This window comes from Bufo gargarizans, chromosome 1, assembly GCF_014858855.1.
Source record: "Bufo gargarizans isolate SCDJY-AF-19 chromosome 1, ASM1485885v1, whole genome shotgun sequence".
Lineage (NCBI taxonomy): Eukaryota > Metazoa > Chordata > Amphibia > Anura > Bufonidae > Bufo > Bufo gargarizans.
Window position 1 is genome coordinate 380,028,292 of NC_058080.1, and position 23,213 is coordinate 380,051,504.

Here is a 23,213-nt window from a genome sequence, read left to right on the forward strand (position 1 = left end):
CAGATCCTCCCCCCTCCCCCTAGCATTGCTATACACAGACCCCCCTTCCCATAGCAGTGCCATAGACAGACCCCCCCCCCCCCTTCCCCCTAACAGCCCCGGCCCCGATGCTTGCATCTTTATTTTACCTTTTTACAATGACGCTCCCGCTCCTGTAACAGCCAGGCAGAGCGGACGGCGGCGTAACGTCACTCACTCACGTGACGCGCCTGCTCCGCCCACTTCATGAATGAAGGAGGCGGAGCAGGCGTGTCACGTGAGTGAGTGACGTTACGCCGCCGTCCGCTCTGCCTGGCTGTTACAGGAGCGGGAGCGTCATTGTAAAAAGGTAAAATAAAGATGCAGCGACCGCCCGCCCGCCCGAATAGCAACGAATCGGCGATTATTCGATAACTGGATTCGTCGACAACGAATCCAGTTATCGAATATAATCGATTACATCGATTAATCGTTGCAGCCCTAACTATGTTCTCATCACGGACATCTATGCCCTTTTTGATGCAACCCATTATCTTATTGGCCTTGTCAGCAGCTGCCTGACACTGGTTTCTACAGCTTAGTTTGCTGTTCACTAAAATTCCTAGGTCCTTTTCCATGTCAATGTTACCCAGTGTTTTACCATTTAGTATGTGCGGGTGACTTGCATTATTCCTTTCCATGTGCATAACCTTACATTTGTCAGTGTTAAACCTCATCTGCCACTAAACTGCCCAAGCCTCCAATCTATCCAGATCCATCTGTAGCAGTATATTGTCCTCTTTAGTGTTAATTACTTTACACTGTTTAGTGTTTTATCTGCAAAAATTGATATTTTACTGCGCAAGCCTTCTACAAGATCAATAATAAATATATTGAAGAGGATAGGGCCCAGTACTGACCCCTGAGGTACTCCACTAGTGACAGTGACCCAATCTGAGTGTGTACTGTCTTAGCCTTCATGTCTCATTGGTGGTATGACTGGCATATGGCGTTCCATATTATTAGTAACTAGCATAGCTACTTACTGTCTTAGCCTTCAAAAGTCATTGGTGGTATGCCTGGCATATGGAGTTCCTTATTATTAGCAACTAGCATAGCTACTTACTGTCTTAGCCTCCATGTCTTATTGGTGGTATGACTGGCATAAGGCCTTTCTTATTATTAGTAACCACCATAGCTAGTTGCTGTCTTAGCCTTCAAGTGTCATTGGTAGTATGACTATCATATGTAACTAGCATAGCTGCTTACTGTCTTAGCCTTCAAGTGTCATTGGCAGTATGCCTGGCATATGGCGTTCCTTATTATTAGTAAATAGCATAGCTACTTACTGTCTTAGCCTTCATGTCTTATTGGTGGTATGACTGGCATATGGCGTTCCTTAATATTAGTAACTAGCATAGTTAGCTACTGTCATAGCCTTCAAGTGTCATTGGTAGTATGACTGGCATATGGGGTTACTTATTATTAGTAACAGCCTTCTAGTGTTATTGGTGGTATGACTGGCATATGGAGTTTCTTATTATTAGTAACTATTATAGCTAGCTACAGTCTTAGCCTTCAAGTCTTATTGGTGGTATGACTGGCATATGGCGTTCCTTATTATTAGTAATTAGCGTACAGTAGCTAGTTACTGTCATAGCCTTCAAGTGTCATTGGTAGTATGACTGGCATATGGTGATCCTTATTATTAGTAACAGTCTTCTAGTGTTATTGGTGGTTTGACTAACATATGGCGTCCGATATTATTAGTAACTAGCATAGTTAGCTACTGTCATAGCCTTCATGTTTTATTGGTGGTATGACTGGCATATGGCGGTCCTAATTATTAGCAACTAGCGTAGCTAGTTACTGTCATAGCCTTCAAGTGTCATTGGTAGTATGACTGGCATATGTAACTAGCATAGCTGCTTACTGTCTTAGCTTTCAAGTGTCATTGGTAGTATGACTGGCATATGGCGTTCCTTATTAGTAACTAGCATAGCTAGTTACTGTCATAGCCTTCAAGTGTCATTGGTAGTATGACTGGCATATGGTGTTCCTTATTATTAGTAACAGCCTTCTAGTGTTATTGGTGGTATGACTGGCATATGGCGTTCCTTATTATTAGTAACTAGCATAGCTAGCTACTGTAATAGCCTTCAAGTGTCATTGGTAGTATGACTGGCATATGTAACTAGCATAGCTGCTTACTGTCTTAGCCTTCAAGTGTCATTGGTAGTATGACTGGCATATGGCGTTCCTTATTATTAGTAACTAGCATAGTTAGCTACTCTCTTAGCCTTCTAGTGTTATTGGTGGTATGACTGGCATATGGGGTTCCTTATTATTAGTAACTATTATAGCTAGTTACAGTCTTAGCCTTCAAGTGTCATTGGTAGTATGACTGTCATATGTAACTAGCATAGTTAGCTACCGTCATAGCCTTCAAGTGTCATTGGTTGTATGACTGACATATGTAACTAGCATAGTTAGCTACCGTCATAGCCTTCAAGTGTCATTGGTAGTATGACTGTCATATGTAACTAGCATAGTATGCCCAAATAAATTGAACAATAACATAATTTCATAAACAGGGCTACATTTCTACAAATCTCTGAACGTTCCGACCTTGATTATGCTTTTCATGTAATGGTTGCCCATAATGAAAGCTGTCTTGGTGTGTACAATACAATCGAGAGCACGTTTTCTTTTTTAGAATTATAAAGGTAAGTCCACGTTCACATCTGCACTAGTAATTTCCGTCATTCTGCTCTATTGGAGGAATTGAACAATGGAAATAACAGAAGAGCCAGATTCGGCACATCACTGAAATCAACGGAGCCGAACAGACCCCGTTGACTATAATGGGGTCCATTGGTGTGTTTGCTTTTGTTAATGTAGGACTTTTTTTTTTGTCTGCTCCTTTTGGCGGAATCTGCGATGGAGGCCCCGAGCGGAGCCTCGTGAACATGCCCTAACGCGGCTCTGTCATAATTATGGCAGGCTGTCATTATGCCGTCTGTTTACATACAGTACACCGTCTATGATGAATCTTTCTCTTTTTCTTTGTGGTCACTTGAGCAGTTGCTTTCGATATGATCTCATTATTTCCTTAAAATATAATATTGCCTGCATTCACCAGCCTCTTCCTATTCTCCTCTCTCTTTATGTAGCATGCTAAAAAAAAACATTTCCACAAAATAAAACACCATGCATCTTGGTATTGTTTTAAAAAATGAGACTGCAGTTAGATAGTAAGGGTTTGAAAGTATCTATATATATATATATATATATATATAATAAGATAATATATATGCAATGCAGGGAGATACATCAAACTGAGCGCTAGGTAGGAGGCAGACAACGGGGACGGATAGCACTTGTTTGGATTTGCAAATTAGGATGCTATGACACCTCTTATGGACTGGAAAGAGCTATAGCAGACTTATAAGGGGTGAAGACCACTTCTAGAAGGAAGTACTCTACCGGTAAGGCAATGTATTGGTATAAAACAAGTTGCACACTTACTCAAGGTTACGTGAATGGGTTTACAGCAGAGAGGAGCAGCATCTGAGTGGATGGGATCACACCGTCAGGATAATGGAGCTGATACAATACCTAGGATGAGATTCCACAAGGGAACTAGAAGTTACGAAGCCGTAAAAGGCATAGAAACTGAAATATAGCACTGAAGTCCTTCTCTGGCTGCTGCCAGTCATGGAGCCTGAGGGATAAACACCTTGTAGACGGAAGCCTTGTCGCTGTGTGCGGCACTTATAACCCCCAACATGCGTCTCACTCCACAAAGGTCATTAGGTGAGGGTGGCATTGAGCTGTGCAGAGAATACCAGCCATCCGTAGAGACAGAACCGCATCCACGGCTCAGTTCAAACACGCAAACGCATTCCTGTACTGCATTAACTGCATTGGCACACGCTAATGTCTCACATACAGCAAGTAATGCAGGCAAGGAAACCGCAGCATCTTATCCATTACTACCATGTCCTGCGCCTCACCTTCCACTCCGCCAGACAGTAATCCTCGCAGTAACATTACCTTATAACACATTCATTATTCAAGACATCTACATTTCTTCTTTCCTCAAATGTCTTGCTTCATTGGTGTCTGAACCAGACAGCCCTGGAATACACCCATTCAGAACTGGGCATGCAGCCCCAACTTTCTGCAGTCTATAGGTGTCTATTTGCCTGTCAGTGAATGGAAGCATCATGTCAATTCACTGATGTAATTACTACTGCCAAATTAGGACCATACAATGATTTAGGAGTCAAAGTCACAAGCTATGCTCCCTAGGCCCTGCAATAATAGACCAGTTGCCCCCCCCCCCCCCCTCGTTTCCAGTGCCCGGTTATCCACCCACTTGACTTACCCATGCTGCGAACTGGAAACCAAGCCACATAGGGTTAATTCTCTGGCATAGCAGTGCCCAGACGCTCTTCTCCAGGACATGGGATGGGGACCGGAGGACGTTCACTTCTTCCCTCGCCTCATTTTGCCCGGAATGTGGCGGGGAAATGAGAGGAGAAGTTGTTTCCTTGGCGTCCGCCGCACTGCCGCAGCCGAGGAGCCCACCCTGGTCTTGTAGATTGGTCACTGCTGCAATGTCTCTTCGCTCCAGCCCGCCCTCCCCCCGCAATTCGCGCGGGTAACACAGCTCAGCGAGCCTTCCTGCGGGCCACACACAGGACGGCGGCGTTACAGCCTGCAGCTGCGGGGTGACCGGGCTGCAGACATGCCGTGCCTGCCTGGCATGGGTGGGGAGGTCTAAGCTTTGGCTGGCTCCGGTCTGCTACTTGGGTATCATGTGAGGTGCTGGTAGACACCCCCTAGTCCTGCAGACTAGATACTGCAGGTAATCCAGCGCCTTGCTTCTCCAGTATGCAGAGGAGAGGTAGACGTAGCTCCACACGATGAAGGGCAGCTCATCACATGGCTCATGGGCTCAGGCTGGATGTTGCCATTTTAAGGATGTGAATGGAACATGTGGGAAAAATTGAACGTAAAAGGTACCTAGGGTGCAGAAAGACATCAACCAGCACCCACAGGAAAAACAGGCCAAAGACTGCTGTCTATTAGTCTCTGGTGCTGAAGGACAGTTCTCATTTATAGGCAGGGGGCTGAAGGACTGTCTCCCAGTAGTCACAGGAATGCAAGGGAGAGCTGAATGGTGGTCAACCACAGCGCCCAGTAGTCACAGGAATGTAATAGAGAGCTGTATGGTGGTCAACCACAGCGCCCAGTACTCAGAAGAATGGAGGAGAAAGCTGTATGGTGGTCAACCACAGCGCCCAGTAGTCACAGGAATGTAATAGAGAGCTGTATGGTGGTCAACCACAGCGCCCAATACTCAGAAGAATGGAGGAGAGAGCTGAATGGTGGTCAACCACAGCGCCCAGTACTCAGAAGAATGGAGGAGAGAGCGGAATGGTGGTCAACCACAGCGCCCAGTAGTTGTATGGTGGTCAACCACAGTGCCCAATACTCAGAAAAATGGAGTAGAGAGCTGTATGGTAGTGAACCACAGTTCCCAGTAGTCACAGGAATGTAATAGAGAGCTGTATGGTGGTCAACCACAGCGCCCAATACTAAGACAAATGGAGTAGAGAGCTGTATGGTGGTCAACCACAGAGCCCGAGACTCAGAAAAATGGAGTAGAGAGCTGTATGGTAGTCAACCACAGTTCCCAGTACTCACAGGAATGTAATAGAGAGCTGTATGGTGATCAACCACAGCGCCCAGTACTCACAGGAATGTAATAGAGAGCTGTATGGTGGTCAACCACAGCGCCCAATACTCAGACAAATGGAGTAGAGAGCTGTATGGTGGTCAACCACAGAGCCCAGTACTCAGAAAAATGGAGTAGAGAGCTGTATGGTAGTCAACCACAGTTCCCAGTACTCACAGGAATGTAATAGAGAGCTGTATGGTGGTCAACCACAGCTCCCAGTAGTTACAGGAATGTAATAGAGAGCTGTATGGTGGTCAACCACAGCGCCTAGTAGTCACAGGAATGTAATAGAGAGCTGTATGGTAGTCAACCACAGCGCCCAATACTCAGACAAATGGAGTAGAGAGCTGTATGGTGGTCAACCACAGAGCCCAATACTCAGACAAATGGAGTAGAGAGCTGTATGGTGGTCAACCACAGAGCCCAATACTCAGACAAATGGAGTAGAGAGCTGTATGGTAGTCAACCACAGTTCCCAGTACTCACAGGAATTTAATAGAGAGCAGTATGGTGGTCAACCACAGCGCCCAATACTCAGACAAATAGAGTAGAGAGCTGTATGGTAGTCAACCACAGCTCCCAGTACTCACAGGAATGTAATAGAGAGCTGTATGGTGGTCAACCACAGATCCCAGTAGTTACAGGAATGTAATAGAGAGCTGTATGGTGGTCAACCACAGCGCCCAATACTCAGACAAATGGAGTAGAGAGCTGTATGGTAGTCAACCACAGCTCCCAGTACTCACAAGAATGTAATAGAGAGCTGTATGGTGGTCAACCACAGATCCCAGTAGTTACAGGAATGTAATAGAGAGCTGTACAGTGCCCAATACTAAGACAAATGGAGTAGAGAGCTGTATGGTGGTCAACCACAGCGCCCAGTACTAACAGGAATGTAATAGAGAGCTGTATGGTAGTCAACCACAGCTCCCAGTACTCACAGGAATGTAATGGAGAGTAGAGATGTCGCAAACATAAAATTTTCCGTTCACAAACGGCGAACGCAAATTTTTGCAAATGTTCGCGAACCGCCATTGACTTCAATAGGCAGGCAAATTTTAAAACCCACAGGGACTCTTTCTAGCCACAGTAGTGATGGAAAAGTTGTTTCAAGGGGACTAACGCCTGGACTGTGGCATGCCGGAGGGGGATCCATGGCAAAACTCCCATGGAAAATTACATAGTTGACGCAGAGTTGGGTTTTAATCCATAAAGGGCATTAATCACCTAACAATCCTAAATTTTTTTGAACGTGGTTTAAAACATCCAGTGTGTGTATACGATCAGGTATGATGTTGTATCGATCAGGTAGTGTAAGGGTTCCGCCCGCTTCACAGACATTGACAGACCAAACTCCCCTTTTAATGCACCGCAAACAACCGCAAACAGTCCATTTGCCCAACCGCAAACTTCCCATTTGCACAAGGTTGGATACCAAGCTAGCCATGTCCCGTTGATGTCATTGAAGGTTTCTTCCTCCACCCAGCCACGTACAACACCAAGGGTCCCCGAAAAGTGAATTGAATAGATTTTTTTCAAACGGGGAGATGGTTAAAAAAAACGCTGGCTCCCTCCCCTTTGTTTTAATCCACGGTCACTGCGTCTGCGCCGTGCAATTTACTGTCACACCCGATATGTGTGGTATTTTTTGTAGTACTGTATTTTCTATTCTCATCAGTTTAATCCCTGTTACGTCCCCAATCTGGGGTCCATTTATTGAATAGATTTTTCAAAGGGGGAGATGGTGACTTCCGGTTCCGGCGCGAGCAGGCGACTGCTGCTCCGCTCCACCGCCGATTATATCTGCTAACATCGCCGCGTCAGGAGTCATTAGAGGACCGCCGCTAGTGAAGTGGAGTCCTGGAGGGTGTATGGAGCATTACCTGTTAAGAAGTGGCCAGAAATCTACTCCCCAGGTAGCAGCAGGCACTGACTGCGTAGACGGGACCTGTCCCAAGATGGCGCCGTTCCCTCCCCCCTCGCCGAAGCCCGCGTCTCCTGAAGAACAAGATGCCCAGATCGCTGGATCTGTTCAAGACCTCCGGTAAGGCGATTGATGTTAAGACCCTGGCCATTGAAGTGGCGAAACAGCTGGCCCCCGACATTATAGCCTCTCTATCTACCACCCTGCAAGCTGCGCTCAATAAACTGAAAGAGGGGGTGGACTTACAGGACCACAGGGTGTCCGAGGTGGAACAACGGGTGGCTTGTATGGAGGAGGAGGCGGCAGACACCGCACAGAGGATGCAGGAGCTATTTCAGCTGGCAGAGAAATTGAATGACCGCGTCGAGGATCTTGAAAATAGGTCCAGACGCAGCAATCTGCGCTTAGTCGGGGTGCCTGAATTGGTGCCGGTGGCAGAACTACGTCGAGTCTTTGAAGTTGAATTGCCGCAGGCCTTGGGGCTCCAGGGCGGAAGAAGGAAGGTGGAGAGGGCCCACAGAGTGGGACCCTGGAGAGATCAAGGTTCGTCTGCTACCACCAAAGCTGACCAGAGGCCAAGGCAGGCGATTTGCAAGTATTTGGACTATGATAAAGAGGACATACTGCGAGCTTACCAAGCAAGACGGGAGCCTCTAATACTGAGAGGGGCCAGAGTCCTGCTTTTTGCCGATTATTCTGCAGAAGTGGCGCGGAAACGGAGGGCTTTTGGGCCTGTTTGTTCTAGCCTTTATAAGACCGGTACCAGATTTCAGTTAGCGTATCCCGCTACCTTGCGGATACAGTTGTCGGATGGTGGCTCTAAGCAATTTACGGATCCCATGGAGGCGGAGGAGTTTATGCGACATCAAGCGGATCGGAGATCGGGAACTGTCGATATTGTGGAGGACCGTCAAGACACTTCCACGCGGCAGGGAAGTAATGGATGGCACCGGGTGCATCAAACCTCTTTGTCTCTCCCACACAGGATGAACAGGATTCCAAAATCGTCGGGAGCAAAGTTACCACGGCAGACAGGAGGAATGTGATTCCAGCGTCAGGTTCGGTTTAGGTTATTGGGACTTATCTCCATGGCTTTGGGGAGGGGGGGAGGGAGATTTTTCCTGTTCTGTCATAACGGGAATACTTACAGGGACTTTCAAAATGCTTGGGGACTCTGGATAGTATCGGCTAATAGGCGGTGGTGGTGAGCGTCTAATGCTAGAAAAAAGGGAGTTCTTAAACTGATTGTGGTGTCTATTGTATGCGGTTCGACTTTGTTTAGTTTTACTTGCATTACTTAGCCATGGTTCCTATGTGGCTTATTTTTCTCTGTTCTGGGGCAATATGTAAACAATTAATGTATGATGATGTATGGAGTGCTGTCGGGCTGGGAGGCAGTGCTTCAATGGATATTATTCAAACCGTGATAGAGAGGTGGGGTGGGGTTCTCTGTCGACAGGTGGGTCTCACGTAACTATTCCATTTATGAGAGTAATCTCGTGGAACGTAAAGGGGTTGAAATCTCCCAATAAGCGCATGAAAGTTTTGAGGCACTTGCGCAGGTTAAAGGTGGATATTGCTTTGTTGCAGGAGACCCATCTGTCGGGGGCGGACTTCCATAGGATGAAGAAGTTGTGGGTGGGGGAGGTATATGGCTCTGTGGCGGTAGATAGAAAAGCAGGAGTCCTAGTCTTAATAGGGCGTCACTTGCCACATACTGTTCACTCTGCAACAGCGGATGACGCAGGAAGGGTGACACATTTGCATATTTCTGGCCCGTTTGGGGATTTCAGCCTTTACAATATTTATGCACCCAATACAGGTCAGAAAGCCTTCTTTGATTCATTATGTGCCAGAATACTGCAGGATACGCATGGTGCAAAAGTATTAGGGGGGGACTTCAATGCCGTAATGAATCAGTTTGAGGATCGGAGGTCTGCCAGCGATGGTTGTCGTCATCATTCTCTGGGGGACTTTGCCGAGTCGTTGTCTCTCAGGGATATGTGGAGGGTCTCCAATCCTCAAGGTCGGGAGTTTACTCACTACTCCCATGTACACAAGAGTTGGTCCAGAATCGATTACTTGTTGGTCTCAGCAGCGATTGTGCATAGAGTGACTGATATTGTTATAGGGGACATGGTAATATCGGATCATTCACCTCTCCTAATGGATATCAGGGAAGTGTATAATGGGGGGGGGGGGTGAGTATAGATGGAGGTTTCCTAATTATTTGGTGAGGGATGCCGAGTTTGTGAAACTTTTGAAAGGGTGGTGGATGGAATTTGTTGATGACAATAGGCAGCATGTGAATGATCCGATATTATTCTGGGAAACTGCCAAAGCTGTATTGAGGGGTAGATTGATGGTATATGTGTCCTCTATTAAGAAAATTGCCAGAAATCAGTATGAAAAGGCCAGTACACGTTTAAGGGAAGCCTATAGTAACTTTCTCTTGGCCCAGACCCAGATTGCTAAAGAACGCTGGATCTCGGCTAAGAGAGACTTTGACGAATGGGCGGAGAAAATAGAGATTTCAAAAAGATCTCAACTAGAGGCCCGGTTGCACAGATTCGGCAATAAGTCTGGGAAGCTGCTAGCTTCTTTGGCTAAAGGTAGGCGTCCTCTGAACCATATCCAGGGGGTGAGGAGAGGAGATGGGACCAGGAAGCACAGACCACAACAGATTAATAAGTTGTTTGAACGTTATATGGAGACATTTTACCAGAATGCTGGGGATAGGGTGGAGGAGGGGAGGGCTTTCTTGGAGCGTATCTCCTTGCCTGCTCTGACGGTGGAACAGTTGGACACCTTGAACGCCCCTTTGACGGCAGCGGAGGTTCAGGCGATTGTAAAAGCCTTTCCTTCTGGTAAAGCCCCAGGCCTGGATGGGTACACGGCAGACTTTTACAAAGCTTTAGATGCGCAGGTGGTGCCTTATTTGACGTCCCTATATTCTTCCATAGTGGAGGGGACTTCGTTGCCGGAGCATATGAATACGGCTCATATAACGTTACTTCATAAAGCTGGGAAAGATCCGGAGGATTTGGCGTCTTATAGGCCTATATCACTAATTAATTATTAACCTTAAGATCATATCAAAATTGCTTGCCAATAGGTTGGCTGCGGTTCTTCCCTCTTTGATCTCCCCTGCACAGGTAGGCTTTATTAAAGGTAGGGCGGCTGTCACCAATCTGAGGAAAGTGTTATTAGCCCTCTCTGTGGCCGGCAAGGCGGAATGCCGAGGACAGGACCCAGCCATTCTCACTTTAGACACAGAAAAGGCTTTTGATAGCATTAATTGGAAATGGCTGGGTCTTGCTTTAGATTCGGCAGGTATTAAAGGGTTGTTCCGCACACTCTTAGATGGGTTATATTTGGGTCCAAAGGCAAGGGTCTGTACTGGAGGGTGTATATCTGATCCTTTCCCGTTGCAAAGGGGTACTAGGCAGGGTTGTCCCTTGTCTCCTCTCCTATTTGACTTGGCTATAGAGCCATTGTCGAGATGGTTGTACTCGGGAGATTTGTTTGAGGGATTAGGGGTGGGTAAGAAGCAGCTACGTTCGGCTTTGTTTGCTGATGATATTTTGCTTTTCTTGTCTAACCCTAAAAGGGATATTGGGAGGATTATGGAGGCGCTAGAGGAGTTTGGTCTTCTCTCTGGGTTGAAGATAAATAAAGCTAAAAGCGAGATACTGTTTTTAAAGGGAGGGGGGCAGAGGATGACGGGTAATGTCCAAGGGGGCATTCCAATCGCTAAGTCTTACATAACTTACTTGGGGATTAAAGTGGGGACCACTCCCGAGTCTATATATCGACTTAATTATGACCCGTTAATCACTAAAATAGTCCAAGAACTACGTAGATGGTATGATCTGCCGCTGTCGTTGCTGGGGCGTAATCATCTTATTAAGATGATGTCAGTTTCTAAATTACTTTACCCTATGCAGACTATGCCCATTCTGTTAAAACATAAAGATGTCTCCAAACTTGTCAAAGCGTTCAAAGTCTTTCTGTGGCATGGCAAGAGACCTAGGATATTAATGCGTTCCCTGGTGAAGGCAATTGAACAGGGAGGGATAGCATTTCCTGACATTAGGAACTACAATTTGGCGTGCATGGCAAGACATGTTTGTGACTGGATTAATTGTTCTAGCTTTTATTCAGCCTTACTGTTGGAAAAGGAATTCTGTGCTCCCTGGTCCCCGGTGGCGCTGCTGCATTCGCGGTTGCAGGTGATCCCTATATGGATCAAACAGTCTTTATTGTTTAAGGACACAATAGCTGCATGGAGGATTCTCAGGAAAAAATACTGGTTGTCGTACAGGATTTCCAAGCATCTTCCACTATGGGGCAATCCTGAATTCCCACAGGGTAAGTTGTTTGAGGAATGGAGGAGGAAAGGGATTTTGTGTGTAAAACATTTATTACATGACTCGGAGCCTAGGTGGCTGACTGGAGAAGAGGTAATTGCAAAGTTCTCTTTGTCTTCATTTCAGACTATTCAGTGGTCTCAAGTGAAGGAGGCTGTGGTGAACCAGCTGGTGTTGGTGCAGAAGGAGATACGTAGAAATGTACTAGATAAGATCCTAGACTTGGGGGGTGGGAGGGTCTCGATTTCCACGATCTACGCGGATATGAGGAAAGAAGATGGGACTAGGGATAGGAATAGCTGTTTTGAAAAATGGGCGGAGCAACTGGAGGATGATGACATTGAACCAAAGATAGTGAAAGGGTGGGAGGTAGTTAGGAGGCATATAGTTAATGAGTCCTGGAGGGACACCCAGGTTTGGCTTATGTATAGGGGTATCTATGGTTTTAATATACCCCCTCATCCAGCTAAGCCAGACATAATTACGAGTTGCCCGAAGTGTGGGATAGGGTTCCCCGATTTATTCCATGGGATCTGGACCTGCCCAAATAGTAAAAGGCTATGGGAGGAAGTGGGTACTTTGGTTAAGGGAATTTGGGGACGGGAGTTTCCGTTGTCAGCTAAATTGTACTTATTCCACTACGAGGAGGGAGAGGTAGGACAGGGTGGGATACCCCGCTTGTTCCATACGATATGCATGATAGTGAAGCGTGGTCTCCTGCAGCAATGGCTTCAGGATGATACTCCAGGGTTACAATCTATAATAGAGAAGCTAAAACATGTTTTTCATATAGAAAGGTTAAATTCTCTTGCGGAGAAGGAAAGACAGGCGAAAGGGTTATTTCAAAAATGGAAACCATTTATTGTGCATTGTATGTCAAATGCGGAGATACAGTTGATCATGCAGCCGTTTACACTCACGGAATGGTATTTGCTGTGTCAACTGAAAGGGACACTAGGTCGTCTGCTGCTCACACCGGCCAGCTCCCCTTGATTCTGCGCAAGTGTATTGATTGTGTATGCCATTATACATTGATTGTGAATTATGACCGCTTTGTACCGAGGAAAACATATTGCCCTATGTTTGTGATTGTATTGTCTGCGGCACCTGTAGTGCCTTACTTTGTTTTTGTTATTTTATGTGTTTAGAGATGTACACTCTGAATGTATTGTATGTCCTGTCAAAGGAAAATAATAAAGAATTATAAAAAAAAAAAAAAAGAAGGGGGAGATGGTTAAAAAAAACGCTGGCTCCCTCCCCTTTGTTTTAATCCACGGTCACTGCGTCTGCGCCGTGCAATTTACTGTCACACCCGATATGAGTGGTATTTTCTGTAGTACTATTCTCATCAGTTTAATCCCTGTTACGTCCCCAATCTGGGGTCCACTTATTGAATAGTTTTTTCAAACGGGGAGATGGTTAAAAAAGCGCTGGCTCCCTCCCCTTTGTTTTAATCCACGGTCACTGTGTCTGCGCCGTGCAATTTACTGTCACACCCAATATGAGTGGTATTTTCTGTAGTACTATTCTCATCAGTTTAATCCCTGTTACATCCCATATCAGGGATTGCCTTTTGTGAAAAAAAATTTAGGCCGGGTACCTTCGACTGCCTTCACAGTGACAGACCAAACTCTGATACACCAAACTGAATTGATTTTAGGAACCGAGAGATGGAAAAAGCATCTTGGTTGGTCCTCTTACTCCCAAGTTGGGGCACTGCGCGTGTACGGAGCAATGTGCTGTGACACCCTATATGAGTGGTACTATTCCTATCAGTTTAATCCCTGTTACGTCCCCTATCCGGGGACGTGTGTCGAATTGATTAACCATTGTCGAATTAACAAACCATTACGACATCCTGAAATAATTTAGTTCTGAGCTCTGTACTTGCTTTGTATTGGAATTGATAGGGATTTTTTAAATTGTCTGCATTATTTCTAATAAACTATTATGAGACTTTATTATGATTTTTTTATTTTATGTATTAAAAACCCATACAACTTAAAAAAGAAAAAAAAAAAGAAAATTAATGTTTTTTCTATGAAAAATTATCCAGCCGATCGCTTTTGGTCTGATCATAATGAAGCAACGGCCTTATCATCTGGGATGTGGCAACATTGCCAACACACTCATAGAGGTGATGATCGCTTCATTGTGATACGCAAGCCCCTTCACCACAACAAGGTAACGATCACGAAGGGGAATTGACACTTGTATGTGCCTTTTTTTTGTTTGTTTTGTTTTTGCAGCCACAGTGCAGCACCAAAGGCCAGAAAAATTAAGCATGTACACATGCCTGAAAAATAATGGTATTGTTGCTGCCGCTGTTGTAGCTGCGGCTGGAAAAATTGATGTTTTCCAGGCAGAAAGGTGACTAAAACATTGCGGCTTGAACCCTAGTTGGTGGCGGAGAAAGTCATCCGGTATGCCTTTTGTTAGTCAAACGTATCCCCCACTGTCAGTCCCTTCGGGATCCATGCTTCATTCATCTTAATGAAGGTGAGGTAATCAACACTTTTTTGACCAAGGCGACTTCTTTTGTCAGTGACAATGCCTCCTGCTGCACTGAAGGTCCTTTCTGAAAGGACACTTGAAGCGGGGCAGGCCAGAAGTTCTATCGCAAACTGGGATAGCTCAGGCCACAGGTCAAGCCTGCACACCCAGTCGTCAAGGGGTTCATCGCTCCTCAGAGTGTCGATATCTGCAGTTAAGGTGAGGTAGTCTGCTACCTGTCGGTCGAGTCGTTCTCTAAGGCTGAATCCCGAAGGGCTGTGGCGATGTGTAGGACTGAAAAAGCTCTGCATGTCCTCCATCAACAACACGTCTGTAAAGCGTCCTGTCCTTGCCGCCGTGGTCGTGGTAGGAGGAGGATTACTTTCACTTCTTCCCCAGTTAGATTCCCATTGTGCTGTGATATCCCCCTTATAAGCTGTGTAAAGCATATTTTTTAGTTTGGTTTTGAACTGCTGCATCCTTTCTGACTTTCAGTAATTTGGTAACATTTCCGCCACTTTCTGCTTATACCAGGGGTCTAGTAGCGTGGCCACCCAGTACAGGTCGTTCTCCTTCATCCTTTTTATACGAGGGTACCTCAACAGACATGACAGCATGAAAGACCCCATTTGCACATGGTTGGATGCAGAGCTACTCATTTCCCGTTTCTCGTCCTCACTGATGTCATTGACGATCTGTTCTTCCCCCCAGCCACGTACAACACCACGGGTCCCAGATTGATGACAACAACGAGCACTCTGGGATGCCTGCTGTGGTTGGTCTTCCTCCTCCTCAAAGCCACATTCCTCCTCTGACTCCTCTTCCTCATATTTCTCTTGCAGCTTTGCCGCAGGTCCGGCAAGCGATGATGACAAGGCTGTTTCTGGTGGTGATGGTGACCACAACTCTTCCTCTTCACGCTCATCTATAGCCTGATCCATCACTCTTCGCAGGGCACGCTCCAGGAAGAAAACAAATGGGATGAGGTCGCTGATGATGCCTTCGGTGCGACTGACTAGGTTTGTCATCTCCTCAAAAGGACACATGAGCCTACAGGCATTGCGCATGAGCGTCCAGTAACATGGCAAAAAAAGCTCCGCAGAGGCTGTCCTAGCACCCCAGTCATACAAATACTCGTTGGCGACTTTTTCTTGTTGGAGCAGGCGGTCGAACATTAGGAGTGTTGAATTCCAACGTGTCGGGCTGTCGCAAATCAAGCGCCTCACTGACATGTTGTTTCGGCGCTGAATGTCTGAAAAGTGCGCCATGGCCGTGTAGGAATGCCTGAAATGGCCACACACCTTCCTGGCCTGCTTGAGGACGTCCTGTAAGCCTGGGTACTTAGACACAAAGCGTTGTACGATGAGATTCAACACATGTGCCATGCACGGCACATGTGACAACTTGCCCAAATTCAATGCCGCCAACAAATTGTTTCTATTGTCACACACCACTTTGCCGATCTCCAGTTGGTGCGGGTTCAGCCACTGATCCACCTGTGCATTCAGGGCGGACAGGAGTGCTGGTCCGGTGTGGCTCTCTGCTTTCAGGCAAGTCAACCCCAAGACAGCGTGACACTGTCGTATCCGGGATGTGGAATAGCCCCTGGGGAGCTGGGGGGATTCAGTTGATGTGCAGCCAGACGCCGCAGCAGAAGAGGACTCAGCCGAGGAGGTTATCGAAGAGGATGGAGTAGAGGAGGTGGCAGTAGGCCTGTCTGCAAGTCGTGGTGGTCTCACCAACTCCGCTGCAGAGCCATGCATTCCATGCTTGGCAGCCGTCAGCAGGTTGACCCAATGCGCAGTGTACGTGATATACCTGCCCTGACCGTGCTTTGCTGACCAGGTATCAGTGGTCAGATGGACCCTTGCCCCAAACTGTATGTCAGAGATGCCATGACTTCCTTTTCAATAACTGAGTAGAGGTTTGGGATTGCCTTTTTTATGTGTAATCTTATTTTATTTACTTTTTGATTTTCATAAGCAAATGACACTTTACATCACAAGGCAATGAAACAAGTAGTATGGACATAGTCCAACAAAGGGACACGCAGGACCCTCAAAATACAGCCAGAATATCACATACATTGTAAAAGTCAAAGGGACTCGAACATCCCTAGCATAACAGGGAACCCCAATCGAGAAGGACTATCATCATGAAGGAGAATAAGATTTATTGTGAGCCCTCGAAAGCCCAAGTGAAAGCACTAGGTATGTAATCATAAATGGAAGTTCCTAAAACACACCAAACATATAGGACACAAAAGGAAAGAGAATTAGGAAGAAGGGAGGGATACTAAAGATAGGGTGCACTTGCCAGGAACCCTACTGGGGTAAATTCAAGAACAAACCAGATCTCTAAATCTCTGAGAGTCTAGAAAGAAAGTCAGAGAGTTGTATCTGTTCTGATAAATTGCACCCCTTTCCTGACTGTCGGCTATCAACTCTTCTATCCTAAGAATGTGTTTCAGTTCCTTGGCCCACTCAGTCAATGTAGGGGGCTAAATGGTTTTCCAGTGCCTTGGAATCACCATGCGCGCCGCAGCTAAGAAGAGACGTAGTGCCCCTTTCTTAACTTGTGAGATAGAGCCCGGGAAGAGAGACAGCAATGTAACTTGAGGAGTATTAGGTATTGACTGGTTCGAATAGATGGTATAAATTTTCAAAACCTTCTCCCAGAAAGGCTTTATCAACTGGCAGTCCCACCAGATTTGCAGCATAGAGCCTTTCTCTCGTTCACACCGCCAGCAGTGATCGGGAACCGACGGAAACATCTGATGTAGAGTAGTAGGACAATAGTACCACCTAGAGACAATTTTATAATTCTTTTCCTTAACTTGAGTCGCCATTGACATCCCATGGGAGAGTGTACATATCTTCTCCACTTCATCCGCTGAGAAGGTAATTTGCAGGTCCCTATCCCATTTTGCAAAAAATGGAGCTCTGTCACCATTCTGGGATTGTAGCAAAACCTGATACATGGATGATCTTGTACCGCGTCCGTCTGTGGGGGCCAGGTAAAGCTTGTCAAAGTCTGTCAACTGACCAATCTCTCCACCAGCAAACGTGAGACCCATGAATTACCTGACTTGAGCGTACCCCAGCCATGAAACTTGGGAGAAACCTACATTCTGTCGAAGATTCTCAATGGAGGATAGTTGCCCCGAGGTGACCAAGTCCTTAACCCTCAAGATACCATCCCCTGCGGTTTTAATGAGAAAAGCGGAGGGCCGAAGGCCCGGTGAAAATGCCGGGTTACCATGCAACGGGGTCATGGGACCTGGCCTAGCTGACACCTGTGACATGGAGATCCATTGGTCCCAGATAGATAGGCATGTCTTACCAAATATGGCCATTCCTCAGAGGCTGGCCTTTTAGCTAACTCAAGCCAGGGCAACGCCTGAAGGGACAGAGGAGACAAAGACTGTTCCAAACCCACCCACAATTTCTGAGCATCCTTATGAAGCCAGTCCCGTAATCTGGTTAGCACCGAAGCGCTGTGATAGATTAACATGTCTGGGAGGCCAAAACCGCCCAAGGATTTCTGCTTAGTCAGGACCTGTCTCTGTAATCTGGGGTTGCTTGCCTGCCATATAAACTTATTCAGACCTTTTTGTAGCTCCTGGAAATACGACCTCGGCACATATACTGGGACAATTTGAAAGAGGTATAGAAACCTCAGCAGGATGTCCATCCTAAAGGCGGACATACGGCCAAACCAAGACAGCTTTTTAAGGGAGTACTTCTGCATATCCTCCAGCGTTCTCATTTGTAGTGGCAGGTAATTGAGTGGGAAAAGCAAGTGTAGCTGTGCAGGGATTTGGACACCCAAGTACACCAAACTTTGCTCTTTCCATTTAAAAGAAAAGTTATTTCGGAGGGAATCTACATCTGCAGCGGCCAAAGAGATGTTAGTAGCTCCGTCTTTGAAAGATTCACCTTGAAATTGCTCAGGTGCCCAAATCTATCAAACTCTCGGAGTAAAGATGGGATTGAGATGTGAGGAGTCGACACGTATAGGAGCAAGTCGTCAGCGTATAACGCCAGTTTCGGCTGTTTATTCCTGATGGAGATACCTGTAATGTCTGGATTAGGGTCCATTCACACGTCCGTTGTTTCTTTCCTGATCTGTTCCGTTTTTTCAGGAACAGATCTGGACCAGATCTGGACCCATAAATTTTCAATGGGTTCTGAAAAAAATCTGACATTGTGCTGTCCGTTTTTTTTCAGGACCCATTTAAAATAAATGGGTCCAGATCTGGTCCAGATCTGTTCCTGAAAAAACGGAACAGATCAGGAAAGAAAAAACGGACGTGTGAATGGACCCTTAAGGCGGATAGCCTGAGCGAGATGTTCCATTTGTAGCACATACAGGAGAGGGGACAATGGGCATCCCTGGCGAGTTCCATTACGGATCGCGAAAGGGGGCGCTAGAACACCATTAACCCTAACCCTAGCAGTAGGGTGGGTATATAAAGCTGATACATGTTCTATGAATCTGCATCCCAATCCAAGATGTTGCAAAGAAGCTAACAGAAATCGCCAATGAACCCTGTCGAACGCCTTTTCGGCATCCACAGACATCAGGCCAACGGGGATCTGTCTTTCTTGCACATGATGAATCAGCGTGATAGTGCGAATGGTATTGTCTCTGGCTTCTCTGCCAGGGACAAATCCAACTTGATCTAGGCTAACACATTGCGGTAAAAACAGCCGCAATCTATCACAATTTATTAATGATATCGGCCTGTAGTTACCACAAACCGTGTTGTCTTTATTAGGCTTAGGTATGACAACGATATGAGCCTCCAGGGATTGTTTGGGGAAAGGACAAGTAGGAGAGATGCTATTAAACATTTTTGTCATCAAGGGACTAAGCAGATCAAGAAATCTTTTATAGAAAACGCCAGTAAATCCATCCGGTCCCGGGCTCTTATGGCCCTTAAGAGACTTGACCACCAGTTTTACCTTAGCTTCAGAGAAGGGTAGATCTAAATCAGCTTGCTGCTCTGGCGAAATTGGGGCGTCTCACTTAAATAAGATGAGATGCGACTTTCCAGTTCAGAGGGCCGCATGTCCGCAAATTGGCCTTTGATATTGTACAGTGATGCATAATATTCTCTGAAAGCTTCAGCAATGTGGAGAGGGTGATGCAAGGTCTTACCCTGTGAGTCCTTAATCTCAGGGATAAAGGATTGTGTCGACCTAGGATAAAGAAGTTTGGCTAGGGCCGACCCACATTTATTGGCGTTTTCGAACAAGAAGCCCTGGCAACGTTTCCTGGCATTTGCATGTTTCTTACTGATCTCCCTTAATTTGTCTCTCACCGAGGTCAGTTCTGTCAGCAGGTCAGGGGTAAGAGATCCCTTATGAAGGGATTCCAGGCGAAGTAACTCCTCAGACAAGCTCCTAATACGTGCCTCTCTCTCCTTTTTTAATCTCGAGCCGTGCTGAATAAACACCCCCCTTAGGACACATTTGAGTGCTTCCCACTGCGTAGGAGGAGCTGTGGAGTCAGTAGCATGAGTATCCATAAAATCTGAATTGGACTTCTCTATGGCTTGTCTACAAACCATGTCCTTCAGTAAATGTGCATTGAGCCGCCACGTCCATTCCTTGGCCACTAAGTCAGGTAAAGCCAGAGTAATAAAAACAGGGGCATGGTCTGACAATAATATCGAACCAATATCAACCCTAGGGTGGTAAGACAAAGCATGGTGGGAGATAACAAACAGGTCGATCCTGCTATAGGAGTCATGGGCTGGAGAGTAGTATGTATAATCTCGACTTGTCGGATTTAACACCCTCCATACATCTACCAACCTATTGGTCTGCAAGACAGAGCGGACCCTAGAGAGAGTCGAGTTAGGAACCAGCAATCTCCCAAGGGAGGTGTCCAGCGACGGATTGAGGGGCAAGTTAAAGTCTCCTCCCAGCAGTACAATACCATCCATGAAAGATTCCAACATTGACATGATAGCTGCAAATGACTTACCTTGACCCGAATTTGGAAGGTATATGTTACCTACGGTGTACACTCTCCCATGTATGACCAACTTGACATCTTGCTGCAAGATCTAGAATCTAAAATAGAGCAGGGTAAGTTTTTATGCAACGCTATCGAGACACCCTTTGCTTTAGCATCTGGATTCGTACTATGGAACCATGTGGTATACATCTTGGATCTGAAATTTGGTACATGGTGCGTCTTAAAATGTGTTTCCTGGAGAAGTAGGATCTGAGCATTTTCTTTCTGCAACCCAGCTAGGATCTTTGCTCTTTTATCAGGGATATTAAAACCCCTTACATTCAAGGAGACCAATTTGATCTCAGCATGCTGATTTACTGGTGGCACCATGACCAAATTACAGAGAGAGATCCTGACAGGATCAGTGACAGGTACAGGGATGAGGGAAACACAAGACGGTAAGACAAGACAACAAAAAATCACACAAGAACACAAGAAACAAAAAAAGGTGGGGAGCAAGAGGACAAGACAAGACCACAAAAGAAAAAGGAAGAGACGTTAGACACAAATCAGGGAAGACACCCTAAGGTATCAGGATAACCTCGGAACTGAGGTGAGTAACGAATAACGTTAATCGGGGAACTGTCTTTCAATAGCAGGTGTAGAGACCTGTCTGAGAGTATATGTAACCAGCAGTAAACATATGAGCGCCCTGAAAAAAGATGATGGGCGAAAAGGGGCGATCTATAAAAGAGGTGCCAATCCCCAACAAACAAACATGAGACCCAGCAACAGGAGACCAAACAGTAAGGCAGGGAAGCCTAGTGAGAAGGTTTCACCCCTTCTAGGGAAAGGGGAACCATGTCGCTAGATCCAATAGAAAGATCTGCCTCATTAGGACTGGACCACATACAATAGAGACCCTATGAGAAGAACTACATAGAGAGATACTGCATGTTCCTCAAATCATAAGTGAGAGGAGCTATCAAGAAGGCAGTCTCCTATCTTCCAATCCTCTGTTGCGTCCCGGTGAGGTAGACTTCCAGACAGAGAATCTCGACGGGATCGGGGGAGTGATATTCCACTCAGGGAGTTCGATATCAGGGAGGCCTAGCACTGCTAGGAAATCAGCCAACTCAGACGGGTCACGCAGTTCATAGCGCTTGCCACCCCTTCTGACCACCAGCTGGAACGGATAGCCCCACATATAGGGAATGTCTCTTTCACGGAGGCACTCGAGAAGGGGGCGAAGAGCTCTTCTCTGTTGTAAAGTGGAGTGAGCCAGATCTTGTAGTAGTGAAATATGGACTCCCCGAAACTCAATCGTAGCTGTGTTGCGCGCCTTACGCATGATCTCTTCTTTAATGGAGTAGTAATGCAGGCGACATATCACATCCCTGGGTCTAGCAGGATCGGGATTTGGTGGGCCGAGTGTCCTATGTGCTCTGTCTATTTCCAGATCATCAGAGACCGGCCTGTTCAAAATCATCTTAAAAAGATCTTGCAGGGTGTGAATAAGGTCAGCTGTAGGGATAGATTCAGGTAGGCCCCGCAGCCTGATATTGTTGCGCCTACTACGATTTTCCACATCTTCATGTAGTCAGTAGAGCTGACTAATATGTTGATCCCTTTGCACACCTTTATCTTCTAATATATCCAGACGGGAGGACAATTCAGCCTGGTGGGAGGAAACATCATCCACCCTCTCCTCCACCATCTGCAAATTGGTGGACAGGGTATGGAGCTCCTGCTTATAGGAGGATTCCAGGCGCGCAATAAACTGTTCCATCTCCTGCCTGGTCGGCAGTTGTCGAACATGAGCTCTCCAGTCCCAAGACAGATCTTCTGCGTCTGTCGTAGGGATGGTCTGGGATAAGACTTGTTGCTGCAGGGTCGGTGCGGCTGGAGCCGGCGGCATGGAGTCTCATGAGGCCTGGCAAGATGGCGCCGGCCTAGCGTCTCCGCCAGTCATAACGTGGGCCGGGAGAGGCGAGTCCCTCTTCTGATTTAAAACAGGCGACTGAGACTGGATCATATTGCGACGGGCAACCCCAGTTTTCTCTGCTTGCTTCGGAGTATGCAAAGGCTTGTCTGGGGGTGCAGAGATGTTTAGTTCGCTCGCTGCCTGTGGGAGAGCCGTAACTCCTAAGTCGCGGCCCGTTACCTTCTGGCCCTCCGGAGCAAAAAACTGCTGGATATCTTTGTGCCTCACGTCCGTGGGGGTACTGACGGAACCGGCTGAGGAACCCCTTCTCGTCCTAACCATCGGAGCTTAGAATTTCAGATGCTGGTGAGCTAGAAACGCTTGCAAAAGCCCTCTCAGGACAGGAGCTCTCAGCGACGCGTGTTCACTCCGCCATAGTCAGGACACGCCCCTGGGATTGCCTTTTTTGAAAAAAAATTTAGTCCGGGTACCTTCCACTGTGGTGTCCCAATAGCGACAAATTTTTTGAAGGCCTCAGACTCCACCAGCTGGTATAGTAAAAGCTGGCGGGCTAAGAGTTCCGTCAAGCCAGCTGTCAGACGCCGCGCAAAGGGGTGACTCTGTGACATTGGCTTCTTACGCTCAAACATTTCCTTGACAGACACCTGACTGTGGGCAGATGAGATGGAACTGATGAAGGTGAGAGGCGGAGTGGCGGGTGGTTGAGAGGGGGCAAGGAGGACAGCAGTTGTTGACGTGGCTGAAGATGCTGGACCAGGAGGAGGATAGTGGCTTTGAGTTTGTGTGCTGCTTGTACTCATGTGTTGA

The 23,213-nt window shown here is 46.6% G+C and overlaps 1 protein-coding gene across 1 annotated transcript in view; it reads right to left on the reverse strand.

Annotated features, from left to right (window-relative positions):
- Positions 1-4,596, reverse strand: part of KCNN1 (potassium calcium-activated channel subfamily N member 1) — a 238,378-nt gene extending 233,782 nt beyond the window's left edge. The window contains exon 1 of the mRNA XM_044285284.1: positions 4,349-4,596. Coding sequence (XP_044141219.1) covers positions 4,349-4,378 — 30 coding nt within the window. The 5' untranslated portion in view covers positions 4,379-4,596. The remainder of the gene's footprint in view (positions 1-4,348) is intronic.
- Positions 4,597-23,213: the final 18,617 nt, after the last annotated feature.